The 24407-nt window shown below is 46.6% G+C and overlaps 1 protein-coding gene across 18 annotated transcripts in view; it reads left to right on the top strand.

Moving 5' to 3' along the window:
* The window catches only part of LOC110522842 (receptor-type tyrosine-protein phosphatase S), a 392578-nt gene that overhangs the window by 240352 nt on the left and 127819 nt on the right, over positions 1-24407 (top strand). For all 18 annotated transcript variants that reach the window (XM_090242145.1, XM_090241934.1, XM_090241807.1 and 15 more), the window contains one exon: positions 1706-1894. In XM_090242145.1, the coding sequence (XP_090098271.1) occupies positions 1706-1894 (189 nt within the window). The remainder of the gene's footprint in view (positions 1-1705; positions 1895-24407) is intronic.

The following is a 24407-nucleotide window of genomic DNA, read 5'->3' as shown; positions in this document are numbered from 1 at the left end:
ATTGACAGAGCACTCCTTTGGGCACTCCTCTAATCATAGCCGTGTGGTTTGGGGTATGGTCTGGGTGCGGTGGAGTGTGGGGTAGGGTGGAGGTGTGGTCTGGGTTTGAGTGATGGGTGGGGTGTGGTGTGGTGGGGTTGGGTGTAGTGGGGTGGGTTTAGATGTGGTCGGGTGGAGTCAGGTTGGGTGTGGTGGGATGGGATGGGGTTGAGTGTGGTGGAGTGGGGTGTGGTTGGGTGGGGTCTGGGGTTGAGTGATGGGTGGGGTGTGGTGGGGTTGGGTGTAGTGTGGTGGAGTGGAGTGGAGTGGGGTTGGGTGTGGTGGGATGGGATGGGGTTGGGTGTGGTGGGGTTGGGTGTGGTGTGTGGTGGGGTAGGGTTGGGTGTGATGGGGTGGGATGGGGTTGGGTGTGGTGGAGTGGGGTTGGTGGGATGGGGTTGGGTGTGGTTGGGTGTGTTGGGATGGGATGGGGTGGGGTGTGGTTGGGTGGGGTCTGGGGTTGAGTGATGGGTGGGGTGTGGTGGGGTGTGGTGGGGTTGGGTGTAGTGTGGTGGAGTGGAGTGGGGTTGGGTGTGGTGGGATGGGATGGGGTTGGGTGTGGTGGGGTTGGGTGTGGTGTGTGGTGGGGTAGGGTTGGGTGTGGTGGAGTGGGATGGGGTGGGATGGGGTTAGGTGTGGTGGAGTGGGGTTGGTGGGATGGGGTTGGGTGTGGTTGGGTGTGTTGTGATGGGATGGGGTGGAGTGGGGTTGGGTGTGATGGGGTTGAGTGTGGTGGGATGGGGTTGAGTGGGGTGCGCGATGAGACAAGGACATCCCTACCGGCCAAGCCCTCCCTAACCCGGACGACGCTAGGCCAATTGTGCGTCGCCCCACGGACCTCCCGGTCGCGGCCGGTTACCCAGAGTCTCTGATGGCACAGCTGGCGCTGCAGTACAGCGCCCTTAACCACTGCGCCACCCGGGAGGCCCTGTTTTAGATGTTTTTGAGTACTCACTCACAGGTACTTGAGATTCAGGTGTTGTATTCTGATTGGTCGGTTTTGTTTGTGTGGGCTGCTGCGTGTCTACTCCGATTGGTTTAGCCCGGTAAACCCGTTCAGAACAAGGAAGTCGGAAGCAGGTGTCTCTGGTTTGCTTTTCCCCTCCCTGGGTTCCAACGTCTCCTGCTTGAGGTCGGGACTTCTCAGGACTCAGAGGACTGCTGTTTTCTGGCCTCATCAAGATGATCCTCATCTGCTTTATTGGTTTATCCGAGGTGTCTCTGCGCCCAGCGTAATCTCGGGCTCTAGAGGTGTAGCTGTCTGCTGTTATCTAAACCCGATTCAGATTAGGATATCTGGTTGGAACTAATGGAGTGTGAATGGCTACTGTAAATAACAGGTTACAGTTAGGACACACAATCATGATATTCAAGGAAGAGAGGATTTCATTTTGACATATCTCTCATGCAATTTTGTTCCCTATGTGTAAAGAGTGGTATTTGGATTGAGCTGTGTTAGAATGGATATAGTGATCCCTCTTGTGACTCTCAGGGAACATTAAAGCAGGACATTAATTCATGTTTTACCAAGTACCTAAAAGTGTTCTGGTTGATTAGCACTTATTTAGACTCGCTATGGAGTAGTGCTACTGCAGAAGCAGAGTAACTAGTGAATTAACTTAACCAACACCAATAACCATGTATTTTTCCTTTCTCCCTTCTACAGAGGACTTGCTCCCTGGAGGATTCCCCAACATAGACATGGGTCCCCAGCTGAAGGTGGTCGAGCGGACCCGGACGGCCACCATGCTCTGTGCTGCCAGCGGCAACCCCGACCCAGAAATCACCTGGTTTAAGGACTTTCTGCCCATAGACCCCAACGCAAGTAACGGGCGAATCAAACAGCTGCGCTCAGGTAAGGAAATGGTGTTCAATCTGTTGCTTAGCTACATCTTCAGCTGCCCTGGTTGCTTAGCTACACCTTCAGCTGCCATGGTTTCTTAGCTACACCTTCAGCTGCCACAGTTGCTTAGCTACACATTCAGCTGCCCTGGTTGCTTTGCTACACCTTCAGCTGCCCTGGTTGCTTAGCTACACATTCAGCTGCCCTGGTTGCTTAGCTACACCTTCAGCTGCCCTGGTTGCTTAGCTCACATTCAGCTGCCCTGGTTGCTTAGCTACACCTTCAGCTGCCATGGTTTCTTAGCTACACATTCAGCTGCCCTGGTTGCTTAGCTACACCTTCAGCTGCCCTGGTTGCTTAGCTACACCTTCAGCTGCCCTGGTTGCTTAGCTACACCTTCAGCTGCCCTGGTTGCTTAGCTACACATTCAGCTGCCCTGGTTGCTTAGCTACACATTCAGCTGCCCTGGTTGCTTAGCTACACATTCAGCTGCCCTGGTTGCCTTGCTACACCTTCAGCTGCCCTGGTTGCTTAGCTACACCTTCAGCTGCCCTGGTTGCTTAGCTACACCTTCAGCTGCCCTGGTTGCTTAGCTACACTTTCAGCTCCCACGGTTGCTTAGCTACACCTTCAGCTGCCATGGTTTCTTAGCTACACCTTCAGCTGCCACAGTTGCTTAGCTACACATTCAGCTGCCATGGTTTCTTAGCTACACATTCAGCTGCCCTGGTTGCTTAGTTACAAATTCAACTGCCCTGGTTGCTTTGCTACACCTTCAGCTGCCCTGGTTGCTTAGCTACACCTTCAGCTGCCCTGGTTGCTTAGCTATACCTTCAGCTGCCCTGGTTGCTTAGCTACACCATCAGCTGCCACGGTTGCTTAGCTACACCTTCAGCTGCCACGGTTGCTTAGCTACACATTCAGCTGCCCTGGTTGCTTTGCTACACATTCAGCTGCCCTGGTTGCTTAGCTACACATTCAGCTGCCCTGGTTGCTTAGCTACACCTTCAGCTGCCCTGGTTGCTTAGCTACACATTCAGCTGCCCTGGTTGCTTAGCTACACCTTCAGCTGCCATGGTTTCTTAGCTACACATTCAGCTGCCCTGGTTGCTTAGCTACACCTTCAGCTGCCCTGGTTGCTTAGCTACACCTTCAGCTGCCCTGGTTGCTTAGCTACACCTTCAGCTGCCCTGGTTGCTTAGCTACACATTCAGCTGCCCTGGTTGCTTAGCTACACATTCAGCTGCCCTGGTTGCTTAGCTACACATTCAGCTGCCCTGGTTGCCTTGCTACACCTTCAGCTGCCCTGGTTGCTTAGCTACACCTTCAGCTGCCCTGGTTGCTTAGCTACACCTTCAGCTGCCCTGGTTGCTTAGCTACACCTTCAGCTCCCACGGTTGCTTAGCTACACCTTCAGCTGCCATGGTTTCTTAGCTACACCTTCAGCTGCCACAGTTGCTTAGCTACACATTCAGCTGCCATGGTTTCTTAGCTACACATTCAGCTGCCCTGGTTGCTTAGTTACAAATTCAACTGCCCTGGTTGCTTTGCTACACCTTCAGCTGCCCTGGTTGCTTAGCTACACCTTCAGCTGCCCTGGTTGCTTAGCTATACCTTCAGCTGCCCTGGTTGCTTAGCTACACCATCAGCTGCCACGGTTGCTTAGCTACACCTTCAGCTGCCACGGTTGCTTAGCTACACATTCAGCTGCCCTGGTTGCTTTGCTACACATTCAGCTGCCCTGGTTGCTTAGCTACACATTCAGCTGCCCTGGTTGCTTAGCTACACCTTCAGCTGCCCTGGTTGCTTAGCTACACATTCAGCTGCCCTGGTTGCTTAGCTACACCTTCAGCTGCCATGGTTTCTTAGCTACACATTCAGCTGCCCTGGTTGCTTAGCTACACCTTCAGCTGCCCTGGTTGCTTAGCTACACCTTCAGCTGCCCTGGTTGCTTAGCTACACCTTCAGCTGCCCTGGTTGCTTAGCTACACCTTCAGCTGCCCTGTTTGCTTAGCTACACCTTCAGCTGCCCTGGTTGCTTAGCTACACATTCAGCTGCCCTGGTTGCTTAGCTACACCTTCAGCTGCCCTGGTTGCTTTGCTACACATTCAGCTGCCCTGGTTGCTTAGCTACACATTCAGCTGCCCTGGTTGCTTAGCTACACATTCAGCTGCCCTGGTTGCTTTGCTACACATTCAGCTGCCCTGGTTGCTTAGCTACACCTTCAGCTGCCACGGTTGCTTAGCTACACCTTCAACTGCCCTGGTTGCTTAGCTACACCTTCAGCTGCCCTGGTTGCTTAGCTACACCTTCAGCTGCCCTGGTTGCTTAGCTACACCTTCAGCTGCCCTGGTTGCTTTGCTACACCTTCAGCTGCCCTGGTTGCTTAGCTACACCTTCAGCTGCCACAGTTGCTTAGCTACACCTTCAGCTGCCACGGTTGCTTAGCTACACCTTCAGCTGCCACGGTTGCTTAGCTACACCTTCAGCTGCCACGGTTGCTTAGCTACACCTTCAGCTGCCACGGTTGCTTAGCTACACCTTCAGCTGCCATGGTTGCTTTGCTACACATTCAGCTGCCCTGGTTGCCTAGCTACACCTTCAGCTGCCACGGTTGCTTAGCTACACCTTCAGCTGCCACGGTTGCTTAGCTACACCTTCAGCTGCCACAGTTGCTTTGCTACACATTCAGCTGCCCTGGTTGCTTAGCTACACATTCAGCTGCCCTGGTTGCTTTGCTACACATTCAGCTGCCCTGGTTGCTTAGCTACACATTCAGCTGCCCTGGTTGCTTAGCTACACCTTCAGCTGCCCTGGTTGCTTAGCTACACCTTCAGCTGCCCTGGTTGCTTAGCTACACCTTCAGCTGCCACGGTTGCTTAGCTACACCTTCAGCTGCCACGGTTGCTTAGCTACACCTTCAGCTGCCCTGGTTGCTTAGCTACACATTCAGCTGCCCTGGTTGCTAAGCTACACCTTCAGCTGCCCTGGTTGCTTAGCTACACCTTCAGCTGCCACAGTTGCTTAGCTACACCTTCAGCTGCCACGGTTGCTTAGCTACACCTTCAGCTGCCATGGTTGCTTAGCTACACCTTCAGCTGCCACGGTTGCTTAGCTACACCTTCAGCTGCCACGGTTGCTTTGCTACACCTTCAGCTGCCACGGTTGCTTAGCTACACCTTCAGCTGCTACGGTTGCTTAGCTACACCTTCAGCTGCCCTGGTTGCTTAGCTACACCTTCAGCTACTCTGGTTGCTTAGCTACACCTTCAGCTGCCACGGTTGCTTAGCTACACCTTCAGCTGCCACGGTTGCTTAGCTACACATTCAGCTGCCCTGGTTGCTTAGCTACACCTTCAGATGCCCTGGTTGCTTTGCTACACCTTCAGCTGCCCTGGTTGCTTAGCTACACATTCAGCTGCCCTGGTTGCTTAGCTACACCTTCAGCTGCCCTGGTTGCTTAGCTACACCTTCAGCTGCCCTGGTTGCTTAGCTACACCTTCAGCTGCCCTGGTTGCTTAGCTACACCTTCAGCTGCAACTGGTTGCTTTTTAAATGCAAAAGGGTGAGCAGCCATGAATCCGATTGTGAGTGCAATAGCTTAGCCCTGAAACATTATGATTGATACGCGGTGACTGGGTGGATGATTTGAGCTTTGTTCTGCTCAGAAGATCTGATCGAGGAAAGGTCCCAAAAAATATTAAATGGGTCCCAGAAATTTTGAATAGAGAGAAATAAAGCTTGGTCTAGTTTTCTCTCCCTCAGTACTGTAAGTGTAGGTGTGATCTCGTAGCCCTTGATTAAACCTTAATGAGAGAGACCCAGTGCAGCAAAGTCTAACAATATATATAATTAAAGTGGTCCCAGGCAACAGTGGGTAGATCTTTTGGGTTGACAATATATCACCATCAGAAAAATGCAATACATCCTATTTTGATTTGCAGCTGCTAACACCAAATAAATAGTCTGTCGCAACTGAGTTCTTGCCCTAGATGTGGTCCTTGCACACTAAAACACTCGATTTGTGATAAATATAGCAAATAGCTGTTTTCTAGGACCTTTGGCTCGTAGGAAGTGAGCAAATTACAGCTAAAAACATCCACTTGAAATTCACCCCAAGAAATTCCATGGTGGCAACAAAAGAAAAAGTGTTCACTCATTTAGATGATGTCGTACAACTTTCTGAGTGCTCCGTGTCCTGGTGTTACAGGGGGTTTCTCTGTGGGGGTATCAGGAGCTCATGGAGTGCTTTGGAGATGCTGAGGTTGTGTGTAAAATGCTCTTGACTTCCCTATCTGAGGACAGCAGTCCCCCATGAGGGATTCCTATGAAGCTGAGTTTTTCTTCCACCTATGTTAATGTCTAGGGTCTACAGCTGGTTTTAGCACTCGTTCAGCTTCATCCTGTGCTGTGACGGTAGGAGGGCAGACTCATTGGGCTTTTTTATAGGTTGTACGGACGAACATGCAAACTGAAACGTGATTAGGCTTGACATATCCTGAGATGTATGTGTGTTTTGCTTGTTGCTGTTGTTGTTATTCATCCGTGAAGCTCAAAGAGTTACAGAGAAAGCTGGTTGGGTTGTTACTGGATTTTCTCCTGCTGAGCCGTCTGATATTGTACGTGTCTAACCCCCCTGTTTGCGTCTCTCACCTGTTTCTCTGTTCCACAATGCCTTTTTTTTTTTTTTGCTGTGCGTCTACGTTTTTTTACACTCAGAGCGGATTGCCTCGCTGTGTCTATCTGTCGTTTGTCTGTCCGTCGAGATGCTGTTGCCACTGAATGCACGTCATGCAGACATCAACAACCTCTATCTGACCCAAAACAAAGTTCTCAGGTCATAACAATAACAATAGCAAAATGGAAATAAAGCCAAATAACTCATTCTCTAACCTGAAGTTGAACACTATTTAATAATTAAAGTTTTTTTCCCCCAATGTTCTAAACACTTTGGTAAATACTTTGCCCCTGATATGCATCCTAGATGTTTTACCCCTTGGCATTATACACTGCTCAAAAAAATAAAGGGAACACTTAAACAACACAATGTAACTCCAAGTCAATCACACTTCTGTGAAATCAAACTGTCCACTTAGGAAGCAACACTGATTGACAATACATTTCACATGCTGTTGTGCAAATGGAATAGACAACAGGTGGAAATGATAGGCATTTAGCAAGACACCCCCAATAAAGGAGTGGTTCTGCAGGTGGGGACCACAGACCACTTCTCAGTTCCTATGCTTCCTGGCTGATGTTTTGGTCACTTTTGAATGCTGGCGGTGCTTTCACTCTAGTGGTAGCATGAGACGGAGTCTACAACCCACACAAGTGGCTCAGGTAGTGCAGCTCATCCAGGATGGCACATCAATGCGAGATATGGCAAGAAGGTTTGCTGTGTCTGTCAGCGTAGTGTCCAGAGCATGGAGGCGCTACCAGGAGACAGGCCAGTACATCAGGAGACGTGGAGGAGGCCGTAGGAGGGCAACAACCCAGCAGCAGGACCGCTACCTCCGCCTTTGTGCAAGGTGGAGCACTGCCAGAGCCCTGCAAAATGACCTCCAGCAGGCCACAAATGTGCATGTGTCTGCTCAAACGGTCAGAAACAGACTCCATGAGGGTGGTATGAGGGTCCGACGTCCACAGGTGGGGGTTGTGCTTACAGCCCAACACCGTGCAGAACGTTTGGCATTTGCCAGAGAACACCAAGATTGGCAAATTCGCCACTGGCGCCCTGTGCTCTTCACAGATGAAAGCAGGTTCACACTGAGCACATGTGACAGACGTGACAGTCTGGAGACGCCGTGGAGAACGTTCTGCTGCCTGCAACATCCTCCAGCATGACCGGTTTGGCGGTGGGTCAGTCATGATGTGGGGTGGCATTTCTTTGGGGGGCCGCACAGCCCTCCATGTGCTCGCCAGAGGTAACCTGACTGCCATTAGGTACCGAGATGAGATCCTCAGACCCCTTGTGAGACCATATGCTGGTGTGGTTGGCCCTGGGTTCCTCCTACTGCAAGACAATGCTAGACCTCATGTGGCTGGAGTGTGTCAGCAGTTCCTGCAAGAGGAAGGCATTGATGCTATGGACTCGCCCGCCCGTTCCCCAGACCTGAATCCAATTGAGCACATCTGGGACATCATGTCTCGCTCCATCCACCAACGCCACGTTGCACCACAGACTGTCCAGGAGTTGGCGGATGCTTTAGTCCAGGTCTGGGAGGAGATCCCTCAGTCAGGAGACCATCCGCCACCTCATCAGGAGCATGCCCAGGCGTTGTAGGGAGGTCATACAGGCACGTGGAGGCCACACACACTACTGAGCCTCATTTTGACTTGTTTTAAGGACATTACATCAAAGTTGGATCAGCCTGTAGTGTGGTTTTCCACTTTAATTTTGAGTGTGACTCCAAATCCAGACCTCCATGGGTTGATAAATTTGATTTCCATTGATAATTTTTGCGTGATTTTTGTTGTCAGCACATTCAACTATGTAAAGAAAAAAGTATTTAATAAGAATATTTCATTCATTCAGATCTAGGATGTGTTATTTTAGTGATCCCTTTATTTTTTTGAGCAGTGTACAAAGAATAAAGCACTTAGCAATGTACGTTTTGACAAGTAGCATCCCCAAGTAATAAAGCCAGGATTTTAAATAAATAAGATGTTTTTTTTAAATGATCGTAAACTTGCCACAGTTCTACACACAAGTCAAGAAGTGGTACATGTACTTAATGTTAACCTCTTGCTGCCTGAACGCCTGTATGAAATAGTACATTTTTGTCATGTAATAATCACATTCTGGGGTCATAAAAGTCCCACCTGAACAGTGTCATTCCAGCACTCTAGGTGGTACTGCTAGCAGCACCTAAACCCTCAAATTAATTGTTCTGTTTTTCCTTTTTTCTATTTGTTTTTCTGTTCCATTATGATTTTCAGAAGCCTTTGGTAAGTGTCTTACTAAGTCCACAAACATCCCCATTGTCCCTGAAGCAGATGGCATTTTAACTACTTTTAAAATGCATGCCCCACATCCTCTCTCCCACGTCCTTCCTCCCTCTCTTCTTCTCTCTGTCCCGTTCCTACCCTTCCTTTTTTACTTGTATCTTTTCCCGCCCACTATGTGAACCGTCTTTGGCTCCCAGATTCAAGTAGAACGGTGAAACAAGGAGTGTGTTCCACACACCTCTCATCCACTTCTCACGAACAGGACCCAGCCTCTCCAAGCTACTTTCACCACCTGTGTAGACAGTTTCACATGCTGTTGTGTAGAATTGGACAATAAGATGAGTATACTAGTATTAATTAGATGAGGGTACTGATATTAGATGAGTATACTAGTATTAATTAGATGAGGGTACTGATATTAGATGAGTATACTAGTATTAATTAGATGAGGGTACTGATATTAGATGAGTATACTAGTATTAATTAGATGAGGGTACTGATATTAGATGAGTATACTAGTATTAATTAGATGAGGGTACTGATATTAGATTAGTATACTAGTATTAATCAGATGAGTATACTAGTATTAATCAGATGAGTATACTAGTATTAATTAGATGAGTGTACTGATATTAGATTAGTATACTAGTATTAATTAGATGAGTATACTGGTATTAGATTAGTGTACTGGTATTAATTAGAGGAGTGTTACTGGTATTAGATTAGTATACTAGTCATAATTAGATGAGTATACTAATATTAATTAGATGAGTATACTAGTATTAATTAGATGAGGATACTGGTATTAATTAGATGAGTGTACTGATATTAGATTAGTATACTAGTATTAATTAGATGAGTATACTGGTATTAGATTAGTGTACTGGTATTAATTAGAGGAGTGTTACTGGTATTAGATTAGTATACTAGTCATAATTAGATGAGTATACTAATATTAATTAGATGAGTATACTAGTATTAATTAGATGAGGATACTGGTATTAATTAGATGAGTGTACTGATATTAGATTAGTATACTAGTATTAATTAGATGAGTATACTGGTATTAGATTAGTGTACTGGTATTAATTAGAGGAGTGTTACTGGTATTAGATTAGTATACTAGTCATAATTAGATGAGTATACTAATATTAATTAGATGAGGATACTGGTATTAATTAGATGAGTATACTGGTATTAATTAGACGAGTATACTGGTATTAATTATATGTGTATACCAGTATTAATATGATGAGTGTACTAGTATTAATATGATGAGTATACCAGTATTAATATGTTCAGGATACTACAGTCGTGGCCAAAAGTTTTGAGAATGACACAAATATTAAGTTTCACAAAGTTTGCTGCTTCAGTGTCTTTAGATATTTTTGTCAGATGTTACTATGGAATACTGAAGTATAATTACAAGCATTTCATAAGTGTCAAAGGCTTTTATTGACAATTACATGAAGTTGATGCAGAGTCAATATTTGCACTGTTGACCCTTCTTTTTCAAGACCCATGCAATCCGCCCTGGCATGCTGTCAAATAACTTCTGGGCCACATCCTGACTGATGGCAGCCAATTCTTGCATAATCAATGCTGGGAGTTTGTCAGAATTTGTGGGTTTTTGTTTGTCCACCTGCCTCCTGAGGATTGACCACAAGTTCTCAATGGGATTAAGGTCTGGGGAGTTTCCTGGCCATGGACCCAAAATATCGGTGTTTTGTTCACCGAGCCACTTAGTTATCACTTTTGCCTTATGGCAAGGTTCTCCATCATGCTGGTAAATGCATTGTTTGTCACCAAACTGTTCTGGATGGTTGGGAGAAGTTTCTTTTGGAGGATGTGTTGGTACCATTCTTTATTCATGGCTGTGTTCTTAGGCAAAATTGTGAGTGAGCCCACTCCCTTGGCTGAGAAGCAACCCCACACATGAATGATCTCAGGATGCTTTACTGTTGGCATGACACAGGACTGATGGTAGCACTCACCTTGTCTTCTCCGGACAAGCTTTTTTCCAGATGCCCCAAACAATCGGAAAGGGGATTCATCAGTGTCACGACTTCCGCCGAAGTTGGTGCCTCTCCTTGTTCGGGCGGCGTTCGGCGGTCGACGTCACCGGCTTTCTAGCCTCCACCGATCTACATTTCTTTTTCCATTTGTTTTGTCTGTATTGTACACACCTGGTTATTTCCCTATTTAACTCTCTGGAGCCACCATGGTTTTATGCGTGTTTATTGTTGTCAGTTGTCTCGTTTATGTGATTCTGGATTTTCGTTCTCCTTGTTGGAAGATTATTTTTGAGTAAAGTTACTATTATTAATCATCTCTGTGTCCTGCGCCTGACTCCGCCTTACCCACATCACCTAGACTCTGACAATCAGAGAAAATTACTTTACCCCAGTCCTCAGCAGTCCCCACTGGTGTCTGTCCCTGATGTTTTTCCTGGAGAGAAGTGGCTTCTTTGCTGCCCTTCTTGACACCAGGCCATCCTCCAAAAGTCTTTGCCTCACTGTGCGTGCAGATGCACTCACACCTGCCTGCGCCATCCCTGAGCAAGCTCTGTACTGGTGGTGCACAGATCCCGCAGCTGAATCAACTTTGTGGAGCTTGCTGGACTTGCTTGGGCGCCCTGAAGCCTTCTTCACAACATTTGAACCACTCTCCTTGAAGTTCTTGATGATCCGATTAATGGTTGATTTAGGTGCAATCTTACTGGCAGTAATATCCTTGCCTGTGAAGCCCTTTTTGTGCAAAGCAATGATGACGGCACTTGTTTCCTTGTAGGTAACCATGGTTGACAGAGGAAGAACAATGATTCCAAGAACCACCCTACTTTTGAAGCTTAGAGTCTGTTATTCGAACTCAATCAGCATGACAGAGTGATCTCCAGCCTTGTCCTCATCAACACTCACGCCTGTGTTAACGAGAGAATCACTGACATGATGTCAGCTGGTCCTTTTGTGGCAGGGCTGAAATGCATTGGAAATGTTTTGGGGGGATTCAGTTCATTTGCATTGCAAAGAGGGACTTTGCAATTAATTGCAATTCATCTGATCACTTTTCATAACATTCTGGAGTATATGCAAATTAACATCTTCCAAACTGAGGCAGCAGACTCAGATTAATATTTGTGTCATTCTCAAAACTTTTGGCCACGACTGTAGTATTAATAAGATGTGTATACCAGGATTAATTAGATGAGTATACTAGTATTAATTAGATGAGTATACCAGTATTAATAAGATGTGTGTACTAGTATTAATTAGATGAGTGGACTGCTATTAATTAGATTAGTATACCAGTATTAATAAGATGTGTGTACTAGTATTAATTAGATGAGTATACTAGTATTAATTAGATGAGTATACTAGTATTAATTAGATGTATGGACTTGTATTAATTAGATGAGTGGACTGATATTAATTAGATGAGTATAATGGTATTAATTAGATGAGTATACTAGTATTAATAAGATGTGTGTACTAGTATTAATTAGATGAAGGTTACCTTTGCCCCCTAACACACACACACACACACACACACACACACACACACACACACACACACACACACACACACACACACACACACACACAGTGAACCTCTGAAGGCCACACATGAGAAAGCACACAGTCGAGGGCTTCAATGACCCTGAGAATTTGCACAAAAACAAGTCTTCGTTCCATAAAGGCAGGAAGGTGTAGTAGTGACGGGGTGAACTGGAGTTGTTTCCAGACTTTGGGGGGCGCTGCAGGAGAGTTGTGTGGCTGAACCCTCCAGCCCCACACTGTGGCCAGCTCAACCTTCCCTCGTTAGCCAAATGTTTTCTCAAGAAAAACTTTTCCTGCTGCCCAATGCTCCACCACTGTCTAACAAAACTCCAACTAATGCTTTGTCGCATTATGTGTTATGGATCGGGTCTACATTTTTGTTAATTTCTTTTTACCACATTTCTACACTTCAGATTTTATCTGAGGCCTGCTTTTTGAGCCTATCTGTTATAATTTGTGGTATTGAAAACATTAAAATTCTTGCCTTTAGTTGTCTGTGAGAGAAACAAGTCTTCTTTGTCTCTTTTGTTTTTAAATATGAAGGTCTATTGTAGCGATTTTACCTGTGAAGACGGCTAGCTGTTGTTACTGGAGATCCCAGGCTACCAGCAAGCCTTGTTTATGCTGATGAGAAAAAGGCCTGCCGTGCTCGAACCCCCTCAGCTGCCATCATTTCCAGTTGAGCAGCTGAACGCTTATTTTCTTTAATCTCCCCTTTCCAAAAGGAATGGAGCAGACGTGCTCAAGGTTGAATAAATACTTCAAAATTGTTTCTCTCTTTGGTGGTGGGGGGTGGGGGGTGGGGGGGGGGGGGGGGGGGTCTTTCTTTAGTTTGGTAGAATTTATTTCCTCTACCTAGTATCCCATGCCTCTCCTCTGTTTGTGTGAAGTCTTCATTAGTTTTGGTGTCAGACATCTTTGAGTCAGTCACATGTGGGAACTTACCAAGGTGTGTGAACATCACTCCGGACGCTCCCGGCAGTACCCTTGGAGACTTTTTAACGCTGAGGAAAAAATATGGAAAGGTGGTTAAACTTCCTGAGTAGGGGCTCTCTTTTTTTTGTATTTTCTTTCCTGTGGTTGGCTGTTGCTGTGGTACTTGATTTAACTGCAGGCAGACTTAAGCCGGGGAGGATTCTGGGATTGATGGGTCCCCTAACGTGGATGGGGGGACGGCTTTCTCCTACACCCCTTCCTCACAAACACACACTACCATCCCAGGACCATACACACACGCTGGTGTGTTTACCATGTACACCTCACACCTTAACAATGTGGCTTTTTAGCAACACAAAACATACAAAACACACAAAAAGTCCTTCATTTGGATGTGACTCGTGTACTGTTGAGCCTCTGGAGACAGTGCTGGTGCTGGCTGGATGGATGTGCCAGGTCCATACTGACTGCTGTGCTGATATTTGCGTGTAGAGTCCCCGAGGTGAGCTCCTTTTTGAGGTGTGGAAGAGGACTGACATTTCTCTCCTGTACCCATTGCTCCTGACCCCAGGCCCTCGCTGGTCTTGTCAGCCTGAGCAGATTATCACGAGAGAAGGGAGAGAACAATAAAAAAATGGTAGAGAGAGGGAAGGTGCGATACATACATATTCATAAAGAATTAGGTCTTTATTTGGTCTCTTTTTATTATTAGGTTTGGAATATGACCCAAATCTTTCTCAAGATACTGGATGGTTTGGCGCTCCATGTGAGCTGTGTGCATCTATGTACACACACACACACACACACACACACACACACACACACACGCTCAGAAACACACACACACACACACACACACACACACACACGCTCAGAAACACACACACACACACACACGCTCAGAAACACACACACACACACAAACTCAGAAACACACACACACTCAGAAACACACACACACACACTCAGAAACACACACACACACACACACACACACACACACACACACATACACATGCTCAGAAACACATGTGCATACACCCAGCACAGATACACTGAACATCACAGAGGTCATCCATGGGCCAGGAGTAGAGCAGCAGGAGATGGCCTGATTCAGATGGACAGATGTGTTCTAACATCCAGGGAGCCAGGAGCCCAGAGAGGTCTCCATGGAAACGAGAAGGTCATCCAGACATCCGAGGGGGTCAAACCCTGGCACTTGGCCTAACCCCCCCCCCCTCCCCCCCACACACACACACACACACACACACACCTCCCTCCATCTCCAACCCAGATGGACCCGGTCTCTGGCCAGATTGGCATAGCCTCTGGACAGCTAGCCGCATCCACAACCAGGTAGAAGGATTTCATACACAAGCTTGGGGCCATTATGCAGCGTCAATGACGCCACACTGCTGGCAGAAGGTCTTTGGCCGTGGAGGTACATTTGGGTCACTCCCACCATAAGCTGATTAAGCCACAGTTCACCGGAGCTTAAAAACAGAGTTTATGACTTGCGCGTGTATACTGTAATAAGGAGCTTAAAAACAGAGTTTATGACTTGCGCGTGTATACTGTAATAAGGAGCTTAAAAACAGAGTTTATGACTTGCGCGTGTATACTGTAATAAGGAAGGTGGATCTGAACCTGGTGCTGCACTTGGTGATTTTCATCATCCTTAGTGGTTAAGCTTGACCCGAGCCCTTCAGTGTTCAATTTACGAAGAGTGGCATTGTTAGTCAATTGAGCCCTGAATTTAAGGATTTTTCCTCATTTTCAGAGGATAAAATTAACAGGGCATTCCTTCGCTTAGGCTCTGATAGAAGGATGAAACCTACAATTATTATGTCCCTTCCTGTTCCCTTCCAGTTCTCTTCCTGTTCCTTTCCTGTTCCCTTCCTGTTCCCTTCCTGTTCCTTTCCTGTCCCCTTCCTGTTCCTTTCCTGTTCCCTTCCTGTTCTCTTCCTGGTCCCTTCAGGTACCCTTCCTGCTCTCTTCCTGGTCCTTTCCTGTTCCCTTCCTGTTCTCTTCCTGGTCCTTTCCCATTCTCTTTCTGTACCCTTCCTGTTTCTTTGCTTTCATTGTTTTCTATAAATGATCATGACGTTTTGATGCTTTCTTTCACTATTCATTCTTCTCTTCTTCCCTGGAACCAATCGCTTTGAACTTCACAACTCCTCATTTTCCACACACCCATTTATTAAATCTTCCTCCCTATCCCCTCTTTAATACTCAGGATCCACAAACCTGCTTTATTAACCTAACCTTAATCTAACCTAACCTTAACCTAACCTAACCTAACCCCACCTAACCAAACCTTAACTAGTAACTCCTTACTCCTAACTAATATTCTGACTTCAGAGAACAAATAAACCCACAAGCTTCTTGCTGTCCTTGAACTCCAACTCTAACAACTTAACAGTCCCAAACCCTGATCCCCTTTCTGTGTGATTGGATATGTCTGATATGAGCATTTAAAAAAAGGATGCCATGTGTTGCAGTTTAGCCATATTTCTAGGGATGTAACATCCATGGAGATTCAAAAAAACAGTCAAAACAGTCAAGCTCAACACTCACACCTCCCCACTGCTGGCAAAACAAAGAAGCACTCGGAACCCAGAGGAGGAAGAGCCACCCTAGAACAGAATCCATTATAAATCACATCTTCAGTTCCAACATGGCTTACACACTTAGGTTCTCTGTACTGCTATGAAAGACAGGGGTTTGTGTCTGTGATTGTAGCTCCCTGTAGTCACACTGGTACACAGGTCAGGGATGTAGAGTCATTCACAACAGGCTGCATTAACCTTTAACCCCTTCTGGCGCTGTGTACCGCGGGCTCTGCACTAAGTAGGGCACCTCCGCTGGGCTGGAGCCTCCCTGGCGGCGCTCTCAGGGGGTAGCCCAGGGCAGAGCACTGTCAGTTTGCTATTCCTCCTCATACAGGGAGGGAGGGAGGGAGGGAGGGAGGGAGGGAGGGAGGGAGGGAGGGAGGGAGGGAGGGAGGGAGGGCAAGAGTGGCACAAAGTAGAGCAAGAGAGGCACAGACAACAGGAGAAGCAGCAGAGAGGCACAGAAAACAGGAGGAGCATCAGAGAGGCACAGACAACAGGAGGAGCATCAGATAGGCACAGACAAGAGGAGGAGCATCAGAGAGGGCGAGAGTGTGAGAGGAAAAGAAGAGAGGCTGAGTGAAAACGTGAGCAAAATTGTTGAGTAAAATGACATACAATGGCAGAGACTAAGGAATAGTGAGAGGGTATGAAAGAAAATGAATAACATACTAGGAGGTTGACCCTCTTCCCACTCAAGTCCCCATTTCAGGGGGACCTAGGTTTGGTGGCAACTCAGGAGAGCCACACTATCCCCAATTAGGTGCCATCCACATGCCTATTATAGTGCCTCTGGCCAGCCTCTCTGCTACAGAGTCCTGGTAGTCTGGTACCAGGGCTGTCAACTGAGCCTCTCTCCAAGCTCAGATGCTGCTTTGTGTTCCCGCCTTAATGTGGCTGAGGATGGGAGAGGAGAGAGGGAGAGTAAGAGAGGAGAGGAGGAGGAGAGAGAAAGGAGGTGAGAGGAGAGGAGAAGAGAGGGCGAGGAGGAGAAAAGGGGACAAGAGTGTGCCCACCATACCAACCTTCTGTTCCTTTGTGAGACCAGCAGTGGGAGGTCTTTCAAGTCCCAATGAATAAGTTCCGTTGATAAAAAAAAACAACTCTAAAACACTTTGATCATGACGGCCAATAAGCAAGGAACTGGTTGATTTATAAAAACAAATAACACCTACTAACGTTAATCTTGAACTAAACTGTTGTTTTGTATCTCTTCTTCCAGAGGGTACCCCCATCCGAGGTAAGACTATAACTAACAGCACAACTGAAACTTGACCTCTTATCTAACCAGATTGAATCCGTTCTTATTCAAATGAAGTGACTAAACTGAGCTAGCCTTCTCCAAAACAAATCAAGACTTTGCTATTACCAGCGAACGGTCATCTTTTTGTCCTCTGTGTCTTTGTCTACGTGTATCTGTTTTTTTTTTCTTCCTATTTTGTGTTTCATCCCATCCTTGCCGTGCAATGGTTTGTGTGTGTGTGTGTTTTGCATTTGTTTACCTCTTGAATGTGAGAATTACCGGAAAAAATTGCAATCTGGTGGAGCGATGTGTGTTTAGCAGGAGGAAAATGGTGGTTGGGTGTTATTAGGGATGGTAGGGGGGTTATTAGGGATGGTTGAGGGGTTATTAGGGATGGTTGGGTGGTTATTAGGGATGGTTGAGGGGTTATTAGGGATGGTTGGGGGGTTATTAGGAGTGGTTGGGGGGGAAGGATGGTGGTTGGGGGAGAAGGATAGTGGTTGGGGGGTTATTAGGGGTGGTTTGGGGGAGAAGGATGGTTGGGGGGAAAAGGATGGTGGTTAGGGGGTTATTAGGGGTGGTTGGGGGGAGAAGGATGGTGTTTGGGGGGTTATTAGGGGTGGTTGGGGGGAGAAGGATGGTGGTTGGGGGGTTATTAGGGGTGGTTGGGGGGAGAAGGATGGTGGTTGGTGGAGAAGGATGGTGGTTGGGGGGAGAAGGATGGTGGTTGGGGGGAGAAGGATGGTGGTTGGGAGGAGAAGGATGGTGGTTGGGGGAGAAGGATGGTGGTTGGGGGGAGAAGGATGGTGGTTGGGGGGAGAAGGATGGTGGTTGGGGGGAGAAGGATGGTGGTTGGGGGGTTATTAGGGGTGGTTGGGGGGAGAAGGATGGTGGTTGGGGGGAGAAGGATGGTGGTTGGGAGGAGAAGGATGGTGGTTGGGGGAGAAGGATGGTGGTTGGGGGGAGAAGGATGGTGGTTGGGGGGAGAAGGATGGTGTTTGGGGGGAGAAGGATGGTGGTTGGGGGGAGAAGGATGGTGGTTGGTGGGAGAAGGATGGTTGGGGGTTATTAGGGGTGGTTTGGGGGAGAAGGATGGTGGTTGGGGGTTATTAGGGGTGGTTGGGGGGAGAATGATGGTGGTTAGGGGGAGAAGGATGGTGATTGGGGGGAGAAGGATGGTGGTTGGGGGGATTATTAAGGGTGGTTGGGGGGAGAAGGATGGTGGTTGGAGGGATTATTAAGGGTGGTTGGGGGAGAAGGATGGTGGTTAGGGGGAGAAGGATGGTGGTTAGGGGGAGAAGGATGGTGGATGGGGATTATTAGGGGTGGTTGAAGGGTGTTTTGGGGTTATTAGGGGTGGTTTAAGGGTGGTTGTGGGTTATCAGGGGTGGTTTAAGTGTTGTTTGGGGGTTATTAGGGGTGGTTTGGGGGTTATTAGGGGTGGGTTGGGGTTATTATAGATTGTTTAAGGGTGGTTGGGGTTATTCGGGTGGTTGGGGGTTGTTAGGGGTGATTGAGGGTTATTAGGGATGGTTTAGGGTGGTTGGGGGTTGTTAGGGGTGGTTTAAGGGTGTTTAGGGGTGGTTTGGGGTTATTAAGGGTGGTTGGGGGTATTAGGGGTGGTTTGTTTGCTTTTGACACTGACATTTCAAATGTTTGGAGATGTTGAAGTGAGTTTTACAGGGGTATTTGTTCATCTCGCCAGGTTAATGAATGCTGGGTAAACTGTTCAGCCTCACCCCTCCCCCCTCTGTCAGCCCTTATATCCTTTCCCGTTGCTATGACCACATTATGTATGTTAATGTTCAGCCTCTGCTCAACCTCCTAATGAGTCGTGGCAGGAGACACTCCCAGAATGTCATAAAAAAACGTGCATAAATTACATTTGATTTCCTTCCCCAGTTGCTGCAGTGTGACGTGGTCTAGAACGGAAATAGGCGATGGGTGTCTCTAAAATGGCTGTGGCCACTGCATTAAACAGCATACAAGATGTATTTTCCAAACCAAATGATAGACTGTAAGGGAGAGGATGTCACAGTTGAATGTAACACAGGAAATTATGGGATATAATTGCTACCACGGCGGAATGTTCATCCCATCCGTCTTCTCGATAATCTAGCTTGGGCACAATTGATGCAATTTCTCACCAAGGTTGATCTTTTTACTGTATTGTTTTAAAGTAACCTTTACTGTGTTTGTAATAAAATTTATTTCTTTACAGGGATAAGCAGGTAGGTAAACATTTCTCTGTCAGTATTTCACCTCATATTTTGGGGGAATGGGCCAATAGTGGTAGGCAGGAATGGGTGGTCGGGATGTTATTATGACCAACTAGTTCATGTTTTTCTTTGTTTCCTTACTTTTTAGCTCTACAATTCTGAGGCGATGCTAGTATTTAGCAGTTAAATATATTCCAATAGACATTAAACAAAATGCAACTACTCCACATTCCATGAAGGAGAAATCCTTGAACCACGCAAACAGAGCCTTGCCCATAAAACCAGCCAAGAACCATGCTCATAATGTCTGGCATAAAAAGGTCCCCCATAAATCAAATTGCGGTGAACAAAAGTGAGCGTGACTTATGAACTTTTTTATTTACATAATGAGATCAGCGATCCACAACAGAGATTTCCCCTCACTACCGAAGTTCTACTGGCAGCTCCACCACAACTGCCAGAGGTGATTTCTAGGGATACAGGTGGTTTGTGGGGATATCAAAGCAAACGAGTGGTGGGAACTAGGCTGAACCAAAAGGAGTGGGAGGAGGGGTGATGGACTGTACCACCTGTTTTTTTAGGTTTAAGAAGTGGTGATCTCTGGATGTCAGCTCCACAGACACGAATGTCCCTCTAAGCCACAACAGATAATGTGGCACATAGAAGTGGCTTGTTTCGTGTGATTTACCTCTTTGTGTATTGAAAGGGTTAAAAAGCTAGAAAAGCTCCAAAACTGTGACCAAACTACTATTCGCACAACTGTCGCCATGCAAGAGTGCCTGTGAGAACTGGCCTGTATGAAGGCAGTGAACTCCCTACCTGAGAACTGGCCTGTAGGAAGGTAGTGAACTCCCTACCTGAGAACTGGCCTGTAGGAAGGCAGTGAACTCCCTACCTGAGAACTGGTCTGTAGGAAGGTAGTGGACTCTATACCTGAGAACTGGCCTGTAGGAAGGTAGTGGACTCTATACCTGAGAACTGGCCTGTAGGAAGGTAGTGGACTCTATACCTGAGAACTGGCCTGTAGGAAGGCAGTGAACTCCCTACCTGAGAACTGGTCTGTAGGAAGGTAGTGGACTCTATACCTGAGAACTGGCCTGTAGGAAGGTAGTGGACTCTATACCTGAGAACTGGTCTGTAGGAAGGCAGTGAACTCCCTACCTGAGAACTGGTCTGTAGGAAGGTAGTGGACTCTATACCTGAGAACTGGCCTGTAGGAAGGTAGTGGACTCTATACCTGAGAACTGGCCTGTAGGAAGGTAGTGGACTCTATACCTGAGAACTGGCCTGTAGGAAGGCAGTGAACTCCCTACCTGAGAACTGGTCTGTAGGAAGGTAGTGGACTCTATACCTGAGAACTGGCCTGTAGGAAGGTAGTGGACTCTATACCTGAGAACTGGCCTGTAGGAAGGTAGTGGACTCTATACCTGAGAACTGGCCTGTAGGAAGGCAGTGAACTCCCTACCTGAGAACTGGTCTGTAGGAAGGTAGTGGACTCTATACCTGAGAACTGGCCTGTAGGAAGGTAGTGGACTCTATACCTGAGAACTGGCCTGTAGGAAGGTAGTGGACTCTATACCTGAGAACTGGCCTGTAGGAAGGTAGTGGACTCTATACCTGAGAACTGGCCTGTAGGAAGGTAGTGAACTCTATACATGAGAACTGGCCTGTAGGAAGGTAGTGGACTCTATACCTGAGAACTGGCCTGTAGGAAGGTAGTGAACTCTATACCTGAGAACTGGCCTGTAGGAAGGTAGTGGACTCTATACATGAGAACTGGCCTGTAGGAAGGTAGTGGACTCTATACCTGAGAACTGGCCTGTAGGAATGCAGTGGACTCTATACATGAGAACTGGCCTGTATGAAGGTAGTGAACTCTATACCTGAGAACTGGCCTGTATGAAGGCAGTGAAATCTATACCTGAGAACTGGCCTGTATGAAGGTAGTGAACTCTATACCTGAGAACTGGCCTGTATGAAGGCAGTGAAATCTATACCTGAGAACTGGCCTGTATGAAGGCAGTGAACTCTGTACCTGCTTCATAACAGGTTTAATGAGAGAGTTACAAGCTGCCAGATGGACAGTGACAACATTGGCATCATGTTTCGGAGTCCCCTGCTGGCGTGCTCACGTCCAACGACCTTGTGGTGGCGGTGGAGCATGACAGCGAGAGAGGAGACACCAGATTTGGACAGACCTGTCACTTGTCCCTGCTCCTGTTATTCAAAGACACTGCTGTCTCTTTCTCTCTCTCTCTCTCTCTCTCTCTCTCTCTCTCTCTCTCTCTCTCTCTCTCTTTCTTTCTTCTCTCTCTCTCTTTCTTTCTTCTCACTCTCTCTCTCTCTCGCTCGTTCTCACTCTCTCTCATCCCTCTGTCTCTCTCATCTCTCTCTCTGGATACACTCTCTCTCTCTCTCTCTTGAAAGTACACGTGTCACTGTTCGTAACTCAGTTGGGAAAGCGTTTTTTCCCAGTAGTCTGAATTAGTTGTTTAGTATTTATAGGTGTGGCTTTAAATGAACAGAGATATGTCTATGAGAAAATTAGGTGAGAGAGGACAAATAAGAAGTGCAGAGTACCAGTGAGAAGGATGAGAATTGAACAGAGTAGAAGAGAAAAGGCAGTAAGCGAGACTCTCTCTCCTGTTCCACCACCAGGCCTGGACAAGCTCTCCAAGCAGTGTTAAACTACAGCCAGCCATCTTGTTGATCTCCTAAACAAATCAATCAGGGCCTGCCAGCCCGCAATAATTGAATTACCCAAATGGGACTGGAGGGGTTCACATGGCCAAGCCTGCACATAATCGGCAATAGGGTGTGCAGCCTGTGGCCACGGGCACTTTCTGGAATTAATCCTCTTTCTGTGCCAGACCCCTCCACTCCCTTACCCTCACTCCCTCCCTCTCTCCCTCTCTCCTTTGTCATCTCCCTCTCTCTTTTGTCCTAATACACTAGCGTGTGTTTGACTGTCTAAAACCCCCATCACTTCCCCCCATTCCTCTAGTGATGATGTTGTGTAGTGGTGGTGAGGTGGTTGTCTGAGGGGAGTTGAGAGAGGCATGTCTTGGAAAGGGACATATTTTTGGATGAGCCAGGCTATTTGGGTATATTTGGGAGTAGGAGCCTCAGGTTTTGTAGTAGTATCAATACAACATAGTTGTGTCTAGGCCCAGAGCATCTCAACACCACTAGTTTCAACTAGCTGTCTCATTTATAACTGGTTCAGCAGTGACAAACTGTTCAATGGTCGACCAATAGATTCTATGACTAATCAGCCATGAACATGGCCCTTTAAATGCATGGTAAGGCAAGCACGTCCTTTTCCCTAATGAGATTGAACAAAGTAGACGTGCTCCCCGGAAAACTTTATTACTGTCGTTATTGTTGTGCTTGTGACAAGGCTTCACAGCTGGAGAGGGTTCGTGGCGTGCCGCAAATCCTGCTGGAAGTGAGCTTTAGTGACGTGTTTCAGGGGCATTTTGCTAGTGTCACTGTAAATTGCTGTTTATCTTAAAAATATATGGCAGGTCTCTATCTGTAAGCCCCCTTTGTGTGGCCATGTGGAGCTTTGTGCACATAGCCACTTGCTGGCACGAGATAGTTTTTATTAGCTTTTATTATTTTGTGTTATTTTTTTTCTGTCTTAAAACGCCAATGGCCATGCACACACTGCCAACTACAGTCTGCCAGGCGGCTGGCAGGGTTCTAGGAGTGCAATTATACAAAATACACAGAAAATAGTCATTAAAAACCCAAAGACTAAGGGGAAGGAGGGAAGGGATGGGGTGGTGTGTCAGGGAAGGGGGGTGGATAGAAACTGAACATCAAAGACATTTTGTTTGGATTCCAGCATGTTAATAAGAGCTTTAGGCCCTATTGTCTTTAACGACGGTACCCTCAGTTGGCCAGGGACTGCCTGGTCAAAAATACTGAAATTACCAATGTATTATATTGAAGAAGAGGGGAAAGCATAGAGACTGTCTTTGTCACAGTGGATTCATGCGAATGGTTTTTGAATAGAAATTATAACCATTGTATACAATAATGACGTTCTTTGGCACAGGCAGACACAATTTGAGCAGACTTACCCAACAGAAAGGAAGTGCATGAAATATATAGCACCAATGCAATGAGAAACCATTGATTAGTTTGACAAGATATTTCCAGCTCTGTTCCAGGAAGTGAATTTACAATAAAGTGACTGACAGATGGAGGGAGGGAGAAAAGCGACTTGAAATAGAATCAAGTCGGTATTTTGCCTGCTCTTCCCAGCTTAAGGACTCTGTACTCGTCAGATGTACTTTGAAATAATGACTGCAAATATGTAATGAAGTCATTCCAGGCTCTAGAACCAGCTGATGGCACCTGGCAAAGAGTCTTACTTAAAGTAGTGAAGCGCAGATAAAACACACACACTCACTCAAAGTCGCTCCTCGAACTGAAAAACTCAATCCACGGGAGCCTCTCGTTGATTTTAATTAGTGTATAATTAATTAGACTTTGCTGATTTGTGTAGTCATCTTGAGATTCTCTCACTTTGAATCAGTGAGGTTTTACATGTACAATCAATAATACTAATTGATTGTTTGTGTGTGCTTGGGAAAGGTTAAGAATTCATGTTTCAGTTGGCATCGGTAGCTATTAGGTAGAAAATGATTTTAGTTCAATTCGTTTTGGTATAGGAACTCTCAGAGAAATATAGAAATTAATACAACTGTCCTGTGTGGCTCAGCTGGTAGAGCATGGTGCGTTCATCAGTAGGGTTGTGGGTTCGATTCCCATGGGGAACCAGTGTGAAAATGCATGCGCTCTACTGTAAGTTGCTCTGAATAAGAGTGACAGGAATGTCAAATACATATTTGCTTTTGTTAAAGCACTTCATTAACCAGAGGGGCAGAGATCTACGGTCACAGGAAGAGAATGTCTTTCCCTATGTAATCACCCCATCTGCAGTAGAACCCATAGGATAACCTTTTGGTTCCAGGTAGAACCCTTTTGTGTTCCATGTAG

This window comes from Oncorhynchus mykiss, chromosome 1, assembly GCF_057628025.1.
Source record: "Oncorhynchus mykiss isolate SJ-2025 chromosome 1, ASM5762802v1, whole genome shotgun sequence".
Taxonomy (NCBI): Eukaryota; Metazoa; Chordata; class Actinopteri; order Salmoniformes; family Salmonidae; genus Oncorhynchus; species Oncorhynchus mykiss.
Note: the sequence above shows the minus strand (reverse complement) of the source record. Positions and strands in the feature narration are given on the sequence as shown.